This window comes from Anticarsia gemmatalis, chromosome 19 (genome assembly GCF_050436995.1).
Source record: "Anticarsia gemmatalis isolate Benzon Research Colony breed Stoneville strain chromosome 19, ilAntGemm2 primary, whole genome shotgun sequence".
Lineage (NCBI taxonomy): Eukaryota > Metazoa > Arthropoda > Insecta > Lepidoptera > Erebidae > Anticarsia > Anticarsia gemmatalis.
The window spans coordinates 4,289,292-4,300,564 of NC_134763.1; the positions used below are offsets into that span (position 1 = coordinate 4,289,292).

General features: G+C 34.0%; 1 protein-coding gene across 1 annotated transcript; it reads right to left on the reverse strand.

Annotated features, from left to right (window-relative positions):
• Window positions 1–306: 306 nt before the first annotated feature.
• On the reverse strand, window positions 307–793 carry LOC142981079 (uncharacterized). The gene has a single exon (XM_076126759.1). The coding sequence runs from the start codon at window positions 747–749 to the stop codon at window positions 396–398; it is 354 nt and encodes a 117-aa protein (XP_075982874.1). The 5' UTR covers window positions 750–793; the 3' UTR covers window positions 307–395.
• Between the last annotated feature and the right edge of the window lie 10,480 nt (window positions 794–11,273).

Here is an 11,273-nt window from a genome sequence, read left to right on the forward strand (position 1 = left end):
AATCCAAGAATAAACTTTAAGCTTCTCAACTTGTATCATTTATCTTCTACATTTAATATTGCAGGTATAAAACATTCCCTAATCTTTTATATTTGTAGATAATGATTAAATCTGCACCATCGATAGTAGATTTATATAAGTTTTTTTAAACCAATACAAGGAACCTAATTAAATAACCCATTTCGCAACACAACACCATCTATAATTGACCACATTATATATTTTTTTTTAAAGCATAATAGATTTACTTCCTAACACACACCAGGAAATTAGTAAAAAAGAAACAGAGCAAAAAAAACGATTAAGTACATGGTAATCAATTTATTACACAACAAATGAATACAAAACGTTACTAATTGGTAAAAGGGAGTTCAGATGAAATTGTTGTTGTCTAATTAATAGTCCTCAGGATGGCAGATGCCTCCGATCCTGACGTAGCCTAGGGGACAGGTTCCGACTCGGATGCCATTGCGGTCCTCGAACGAAGGTCCCACGACACTTGAGAGCCCACGAGGTTCGTTTAAATCTCTTAATAGCTCCTCAGGTGTCAACACTCCATTATCCTCTACTTCATCGATGTCCATCTTCTGCAGAGAGATTGACTGAAGATCCGCATCCTTATTTTTCACTGCATCCTCCACGGTCAAAACTTCGATGGGCTGAAGTTGATGGTATTTCAACACGTGCGCGTTGATACAAGCAACTAGTGCCAGGGACAGTACGATTTTCACACACATATTTGAATACATTTTATTGTAATATTTATGTGCGGTAAGATCGCCGGTCCTATGAGGACTATGAAAGAATACCGTCTTAGTTGGTCATTTATAGTGATGAAATTAGACGTCACGGTTAGGGAAAAAATCTTTGTTTCCATATTCATAAGTAAACGAAGTAGGGTAGTGATTCATTTATGCATCAACCTGTCTGATGTGACTCTGACTGTCCAGTGGTCATTACCCAGACTGGGTAAATCCCAACCTGGTGTTAATTAATTCTATTTTTATCCAACGTAGTTTCTATGACTAAAAGTGACGCAATGTAATAGTTTGAGATTAACATCGCGTGATGAAATCTATTCGTTGCGTGATAACACATGTGATCGCGACCGAAAAGATGCAAGACCGTTCAAAATTATGACAACAAAGGTTCTATTATGTTTGACCTTCAGCCTCTACATAATTATATGTTATGGTATACAGACATACCTACAATATAATATGACTATAGCATAGTCGAAAATAAATAAATAAAAAATGTTTTTACTCACCGATGTCTCGCTGCCTGGCAATGGTCTCCTCAATGAGGGAGGGGTTAGTAGGCCTTAAGTCCACCACCCTGGACAAGTGTGGATTGGGGTTTTTGCATACCTTCAAGAACTATTTGAAAAAACTATCAAGCATGCAAGGTTGCACCACAATGTTTTTCTACAGATAATTGTTTCCTATTTAGGAAATATCGTCAAATAGTATTAGAAAGTAAAACGTAGTAAAATTAAAACGTATAATAGTAGTGTAATAAGTAAGTGATAACATTTTCACTTCATAGGAAGTTCAACCAAACATTTATTTAACCAATCACTGACATTTTGTCGTAAAGTTAAGAAGCTAAGGATTTAAATTATTATCAAGCTTAATATTTAAAAACGCCTGTATAAACAATATTTTCTAACAGATTTCATTTTTTTATTTAGATTATGTAGTCTTAAATATGTAGCTTTATTCATATTTGTTTAATTTACATTCTTAGCCATTGAAAATGACAAATCTTTTTCTCAAATTAATTTATAAGTTTTAAGTTGATTGCATCTACTAGTGACGAAAAGTAGAGCTACTACGTCATTTAATCATCGTTATAGTGATGACATTTTACTCGTGACGTCACTAAACTTGAACGCATCTTCGTCATGCAGTCAATGACGGCGTAAATTGTGCAACTTTTGTTCAATAAAGAAGACATAAAAGTCGACGCGGCGGTCGGATTGACTCACTTATAAAACGTTCTTTGATACCTGATATTGTCCTTTGTAATTTTTCAAATAAGATTTCGAAATGCATTCAAATTTGTGTGTGAAGATTGCTGTGTGCTTAGCACTGGCCGTGTACGTCAACAGCCATATCATCCTGCATCCACGTCGAGTACCACAAGACTCTGAAGGATTTTCAATCAATATGATCGAAGACTCCAAACACGAACAAAACCCTATTTCAAATTTCAATGTTGAAGCCGATGAAGAAGACAAAAAAGTTTTGGTGACGAAGACGAAGGATCCAGAAACAGTTCCATGCATTGTGCCGTCATTTGAAAACCGTAATGGGATTGCCGTAGGAACCTGTCCTGAGAACTACACAAGGCGATTGGGATTCTGTGTCAAGGACGATGATGAATATGATTATTGAAAGAAGAATCAAGGAATATAAAAGTGATGCAATATTATGTGATATTTTACCTCAGGATATAAAGACTGGTAAACTAACAGCAATTTCAAATTTTTGCGATGTGTTAGGGTTATGTGATAAATAATTTATTAAATGTGTTTTTATATTTATTTTTAAGTTTTATTTGTTTTTCTGTCAATTTACACCTTTTCTTCCGTGACACTGCAAGTTTTAAATATTTATTGAGTGATTATAGTATTCATGTTTTGTTCATGGTCAGCCTATAAATTTTTGTATAATACTACTACTATATATGTTACACTAATAACTTACTAAAGGTCGTGGCTAAGTGATAGCCACACGGATTGACCATTCAGGCTAAGTTACGCTTGCAGAGATTGGTCAGTGAATGGGTAACCATATTATTCATACTAAGCCCTACGTGTTTCGAAAGACACGTTAAATTGTGGGTCCCAGTTAGCATTTTCAAAGATCTTTGACAGTCGTTACCCAGTAGTCAGAAGCCTAAAGTCTGACAACTAGTCTTACCAAAGGGTATCACGTTATAGCCCAGGTAAAAAGGGTTCTGATAGGCAGCAGCTCTATGTGAAATACTGGTATTCAGCTGCATCCACAAACAACAGTTGTAGCCGCCAACAGACTTGGAAGAAGAGTAGGCTGATGATAAGAGTATACTCAACAGACAAAACATATATCCAAATGTTTCAAGGATCACAGAATTCATTAGATTGTTGTATAGCAAGACCAATAATTCACAATACTTTTCATATTATATCACAAAAAAATGACATGCATCTCTATTATTCATACAGTGATAATCGCAACAGTATATTAATCAATAATATAATAAGTCCTTCCTGTTACAAACAAAGTGATTCACAACAAAGTGAAAAAATAATAATAATATTAGTATAAGCTATTTTCATACATTCACAAAAATAGTAGTGTGAATCTGGTATTTTTAGTATTCAATAATTAACTTGAAGTAGAAGTTTCCTAAAATTGTATGATTGATAGCAACAATTTTCGGTTCCCCACGCTACCTAGAAACTGATTAAGATTAATATATACCTATAATGGAACCTAAAGTTAAGGTGCTTAAGAGTTCATAAGAACAGTTTAACATATTTTACTTTACCGTTGAAACACGTGATTTTTTTTCTATTACACACGTAACTTCGGAAGGAAGTGGTGTATTGCTTTGGATTCGTAACCCTCGTAGCGGTAAGCTTAGTGCTTTTCTATACCTACTGATATAATGTGTGAGTTTTACATGAATAATTCTTGGTTACTAGCTGACCCGCGCAACTTCGCTAGCGTCACAAACAGAGAATGGGTCGTAATTTTCTCCGTTTTTGTACCATTTTTTAGTGGTACTTTGCACCTATTGGCCGTAGCGTAATGATATATAGCCTAGCCTTCCTCGATAAATGGGCTATCTAACACTGAAAGAATTTTTCAAATCGGACCAGTAGTTCCTGAGATTAGCGCGTTCAAACAAACAAACTCTTCAGCTTTATAATATTAGTATAGATACTGCACACGACACAATAATGTAACCTCAAACTACTTAAACTATAGGTACATCCCTGGGTGTCCTGACTAATTATACAGTCACAGTGTGACGTGTGTGTGATGCTAATATACTTAATCACTAAACCAAGGTACTGTAGTTTCTAGTGGACACTCATGGGTAGCTGATTTCGAAAATTTTGATACACGGACCGGTTGTGAGATAGTATCTTATGTTGCAGTCTATTTACTTCCTTGATTTTGCACAATCACTTGGGTCAAAAAGTAATTTTTATTAAATAACTTTTTGATTTTTGACTTTTTGCGGCGTGGTGACCTAAACCACTGCGCCACAGAGGAAGTCAGACCAGACCAGATGTTTCACCTAACTTTCGGTCAACCATAATTATAATATAAGTATACCACCTTACTTATGTTAGCAGGATAATAAGTAAAATGAGAAGTGCCTTCCACAGTGGGCTATTCCTAACACAGATGACTGCTGAAAATATCCAGGCAGGAAAACCTAAACCTATTGTAGGAGTACTAACAACAAACTTATTTAGCATTGACGTATAAAATGAGTAGGAAACTACTCCACTACTTTTGGGGGGCACGCGAGTAGGACAATGGCTACAGGACGGTTAATTTATACTATCAGTCTTCGGTGGTTGGCACTGGTTGGTTGGTTCGGGGAAGTCAACTTGTACTTGGAATACAATACTACTAACTCTTATGGGAGAAGTTTAATTTGAGATAAAGTTATTATTTCTAAAAAATAACTTAAAATTATAGTCTCTAATCACCTTTATTTTATTCTACATTCAGTTAGTGTGTTTAAAACGAATATTTTAATCTCTATATTTAATCTCTATAAATCTTTGAAGATTTTAAATTGAATATACCCCCCCATAGAGATGGGCTGAATAGACAAGTAGATAGATTGGTATTTACACAAGTTAATGGAGCTGTGGAAGACATGAATCGGAAATTTTGATTTCCGAGTTCCGTATCTAATGTTATTGGGTATTTTCTTAGGAAACTGTACGGAATTAACCGTATATATTTAACATTATAAAACGCATAAGGTTAAAGGTTCGTCGTGGTCAGAATTTTAATTCGGTCGTTGTTTTTCCCCGATGTTTACGTTTGACGGACTTGTAATAGAATTATATCTTCATTACTCATTCGGTACGTTGTCTCAGTTCTAGGTAGAGTTAACTCTAGGTTATAGAATAGTTCTTGGCCTAGGTTATGTGGTAAATACGTAATGATGACAGGTTGGTATCATACTTCGAACCTACGATTCTTGGAAGAACAGCTTTATAAAATTATATTATTTTAATAGTTTATATTACTTACTACCCATTAATATTGAAAATACTCTGTATTTTTACAAGGTAGGGTTAGAATTCGCGGCTAGCGTAAAAATAGCTAGGATTTTGCATTTTACGAAATATAATTTCAAAATATAGCCTAGTTATTTACCTTAAGAACATCTAACAGAACATCTAATAATCAGTTTCCGACACAGGACCCATATTTATTTATGGTCAGTTAACCAATAATTCTACCATCGTTTACCGATGCAGTTATTCTCTATACGCAGCGCAGTTTTTGAAAGTCAAAGTTATTTAGATTACATGTCGTATATAAAAATTGCTGCAGATACAACCAATTGAATAAGCAAATAACCGTTTCCTTAATATCTTAGAGGTGAATCAGAGAAACACAGAATCTGAACTTTTATTAAAAGTTGATGCAATACCTCACAAAAATTGACTAATGAAACAGATATTTCATGGAATTGGTTAGATTTTGCATACAATTTGAATCTGTAACTATTTGATAGTATCACGAGCTTTTGTTGCATAGCCAATCGTTCTCAAGAACTGCTACTTCCTCAAAATTTTTACACCTAAAAAAAACATTTATTTAATAATAACTGTGACACATCTTTGAAATTCACACTTGTATTAAAAAAAAGGAAAATCCGTGTTGGATATTTTTTCGAAACCATCAAACATTTTGTGCATAACTAAAAAAAATATAAACCTATAATATGCATCGCATAAAACGGAAAAAATACATTTCCGATGAGACATCAGGCACGGATCACAACACCAATTAGTTAGTAATACCTACGTCGGCAGCAGCGCGTGGCAAAAACCTTTACCTTTTATTCATTAAAATTGCGCAATATTGTGGTAACAGTGACGTTTTTTATGAACAAAGAACAACTTTATAATAATATGACGGTGTATTAATTGCGGTTAAAAATTGTCATAAACAACGCCTTTGGGAAAAGTCGTGACTATACTTATTACCAGGCAATTTCTAGCTCGATTCCCTACTACTATCGACTACCGACAACCGGCCTGTCATAGAGAAATTTTATATGAAATTCTGATCAGAGCCTCCAACGGGCGTCGTAGGAACTATTTTAGCAGTACATTCAAAATATCAAACTTTCGATACTCGACAGTACCAAATGCGGACAGAATCGCGCTACTGAAAACATGTATTTTGCAAACTTGAGATGTACACTCAATTATAACAAGATTCATCTATGTTTAAATTGAATTTGTTTTTTATTTCAGGTAACTACTAGAATTAAAAGAACTTTCAGAATGAAATACAGTAAGTATCAAATGTTTGTAGCTGCGCTATTATATTCCCACAAAATCTTCCAGATTCCACAGGCAACTTAGTAAAAATTCAAACAGCATTTAGTATGTGAAACAACAAGCCACGTGGATACGATACGTTGAGCAATACTCTCGATAAAGTTGAAATACGGGCGGGGTTACACAGATTATTGCAATAAATATTGGTGAAAATATGCCGCGTATCATGATCGCAGCGCGGCCTACGATCCCTGGAGATTGCCTCCTACCTTCATGTTTACCCGAATCATGCTGTAATACTATAACTCAAGTATGAGAACGGATTATATCTTAGGAATAAATTTTACACTTATACTGTGTGTCTGAAGTATATTGTATCTTTATTGTAAAATAGAATACGGAAATTAACGCGAACACGCATTTTACATTAAAATGACTAACGTTTGAGCGCAGGTTACACTCGTCGTGGTCGCAGTCCGTTTAATATAGTTTCAAACTTATATTGTTGCTTTCTTTTGTAATTCAGTTACCGCTTTACTGTAGAATAAACTCAGCTATGTTATAGAGGTTGCGAATAGTAACTACCTACCAGTCGCGAATATTATACAGTAGCGCGATTCTCTACCACCACCTTCGACAACCGGCTATAGCTCGGCAATTTTGTACGAATATCTCTCTCCTCTAGTGGGCATTGTAGGAATTATTTTTGCAGTACATTGTCAAACTTTCGATACTCGTTAGAACCGACTGTAGAGAATCGCGCTAATGTATGAATGATAATAATAATAATTCTTTATTCATACCGGATAGACATAGTGACATAATTTTAAGTTACTGGGTTATTTTGGGTCATTGTCCTAATTTAGATACTGTGTAAGGACGTAATTGGATACAACAATACACAAAACATTCAAAATAGATATCCTTATACAATGAATAATAAAAAGTAATAGAAACCAAAGGAAAAAATACGAGTCCAGTCAACAAATGCGCGGGTTTTTTTTTATTGTATAGAAAGCTTAGGTAAGTTTTGTTTACGTTATTTCCCAAAGAAATATTTTTATACGTATTTGCTGCTTTATATCCAGTCATTACTAGTCCCATTTTATATAAAATGTTAAAACTAAGCCTTAATTATTCATATTTGTAATATTAAGTAATATAATATAGTATCTCTATCTTTTGAAGTTAAATATTAAAACCAGTAAAGGACTGATACCAAAGGTAAGAGTACTGCTCTGCCTGATGCATTGATGCCGGTGTCTTGCACCTTGATCCCGATGTTAATGGCACTCAAATTTTTGCGCATTATATAGGCATAACTCTATACTGATATTATAAAATTGTAGAGTTCGGTTTTTTGTCTGGACGCGCTAATCTCGGGAACTGCTAGTGCGAATTGAAATGTGATGTCTTTCAAAACAATGTAGGTCGCATACCAAGTGGTGTTCTCTTGTCTCTACCTACCCCTATAGGATAAAAGCGTAAATTTACGAATGTATGTATATTATATTTTCATATTATGAAGCATTCCTTTCCCCTCAGTCAATTGTTCAGCAAGTAAACCACAAGACACCTACTGCTACATTGTTATCTTATAATGTGTTAATTAATAAGCTACTAATTCAGTAATATACGAAGCTAATTAAATGACTACTTATATTAATCGTTTATTTACTAATTAGCAGCAATTACTTGGAATTACAGAAACAATAACGTTAATTCTTTATTCAGTTTAAGACATGCTATTTTCCTTAGGAATGTACAAAATTACCGATTATTCGTTATGCCTATATCTGTTGTGTGTGTTCAAGCGCTAGATTAATTGATTTATCAATTGAAGAATTACTCATAGGCATCCAATTTAGCTGTCAAATATGCAAAATTACTTTTGTTGTGGAGCTACTATCACTCAACATGACATGTGTACAAACTGTATAATGAATATTAAATTAGAAATTCGAAATTCTAACTATTTAATTTGTGACTGTATTAATTTTAATTACAATTTATTATAAAAACAAGCAAAATTATAACATTTCGTTTATAACGAACGCTAGTACATAATAATTTCAATAATAAATTTTCTGTCATTGTTATTTTTCCGCTCGATTCAACTTAATATTGGTAATTAAATGAGATGATTATGACTCGATAGTGATATTTTCCATGAAATATAGTCACATTTGTGCATTTACGTAATCACGTTGCTAGTCACGTAGAAATCTCTGATCGCTCAGGAAAATATTATTATTATTAAAATAAATAAATATTGAAATAAATATTATTATTATTATTTAATTAAATATTTTATTTTTATTATTTATCCGGTTAAACCAAAGCTAAACCTAATGTTAATGTAATATCAAGTAATAATATGACATCAGAAAGAAACTACATGGAATATAATTTGAATATGGAATTGCGAAAAGAAAATATTAATCGAAGTATTACATTTCTAACCATTACATTTCTTCACCCAGCAGTGGGCCATATGAAGGGCTAAAAAAATAGGGGCTAGCAAAAGGATCATTTTTAATCAGAAACAACATTCCTCCAGGACTAATTTTAAAGTACATTTAAAATGTCAAACTGAAGAAAATCGCGCTCCTGGCAATAGGCACAGATCGTACTAATATATTTTTCGACTATATCGGTCTCAAGCGATTACCTGTTACTAATAGGGATAATAATATCTTTATAATCTCGGCAAAGTCAAGGTAAGTTGCGTGAGTAAATAATCTTTATATATAGTCGATGAGTCACTACGCTGTGTCACAAGGTTGTAGGAAGGAAAACCGTTAGTTAATCTTAGGTAATTGGTTTCATTTAAATAAAATTAATCACAGAGTCTTGCGTTTATTAATAGATTTTTCCTTAGAATAAAAGACATTCTTCATTCTCAGACTATATTGTAATATTATTTTGCTTTTTTTTTGCTGGCTTACCTTTTTTGGATGTAGAACATTTAGTTTTTTACTTTGTTATCAGACTTTTGGACGATGTTATAACCGAACTTATTTCATGCTCAACTTATGATTCCTGTGATATCCTTATTCTAAAGCATTATGCCAAAAAAACCAGAATACCAGAATAACCAGGTTACCAGAATAATAAATCTGCTTCTATGATTTGCATGACAAGTAAGTATAAATTATGTGTGTGTTTATTATTAATTAGTGGCTGCTTATTAGAATCACCGAAATAATAATATAAAAAGAAAGATTTCATTTGTGTATGTAATCTTAGCTTACGGCCAGTTTCATGGCTTATGGATAAGTTTCAGATAACCTGCCCGATACATAAAATGACAGCACTTTGTTTAACCGTTAGTTTACATCAAGTGTATATGTTACTGTAAAAGCCCGAACTGTGGCAAATCCTAAGATTTTCCGGTGAAACCTAAGAAATACCAACTCTCAATGGTAAAAGTCCGAACAAGCCAGAGTTTAAAAACTATGTTACGATATATAAAAAAATCCTCCTTCATAACTATGTTTATAACTATTTCACGGTATAATTATATACTGTGACATAGTTATAAAGCAGGAGTTTTGGGCATAGCGACATGGGTAGGTTAGGTTAGAAGGCTAAGGTGGGAACGAGCGAAGCGAAGCTCCCACCTTAGCCTTCGTGGTTATTTTTTTTTAACCACCCAGAAGGAGGAGCCCCGCGAAGCGGGGCTCCGGCGACCTCTCGATATCATCAAGTGAATATAGGTAAAAGTTCGAAATAAAAGAATTGTTCGGACTTTTACCATTGCGAGTTGGTAAATCTTAGGTTATACCGGAAAATCTTAGGATTTACCACCGTTCGGGCTTTTACAGTAACATACATATATAATAAAATTCCATGTGATTAGCTATCCGAGACTTATTCATAATTCGTAAAACTGGCCGTAAATCTATCTAAACTACAAGTATTTATTAGAAAAAACGTCAGTCAAGTTTCAGTGAGGTCATATCAAGTACCGAACCTAATGACTAACAAAAACCGTATGAACTCCGCCCTTAGTTACGTAGGAGCAGAAAAAACACACGTCACGATTCAGTTATTACAGAGAACTGCGATAACCCCGTCCGGTACATCCTTACTAAACGTTACACATTAAACTGACGCACCCGGATAGAATATTGACACGTGCCTTTAAAACGGTTATTATTCAGAATCCGACCAGTGAACTAGTATTAAGCCTTTCGGTAAAAATAACTCGCTAAAAGATGAATTATAATTATCGACCCCCAACTAAATGCCTTAATCAGCTTATTGACGCATTGCTAAGCAAATTTTATCTAACGTTATCACCTAACTAGCAAATAAGTAATAGACGGTGTAAGCGCTCATATAATCTCAAACATAAGGGATTGCTTTTAAATTTTCACTCCACACAAACAGAGATAAAAAGATGATACTGAGCAACAAAGTTTAATTTATAAATTGCATTTCAAGCATACGTTAAACATTAATCTAGTCGTACGGACCATAGTCATCCATCTAAGCTATATAATCGCTAGTAGTAAGAATAGTAAGAAATGTAGATATAAGATTCCACGTTTTCAAGTTGGCACACGTTGTCTACGTCAGCCTGATGTAGTTCTACACACTTTGACCTACCGCAGACCGCAATGAGACACGAGCTAAAGACTGAACTGCTAATATGACGCACGTGGCATTATTCCTCACTACGTTGAAAGAGTGACGAAAAGAAAATTAGCACCAAATGAGTACAACACTT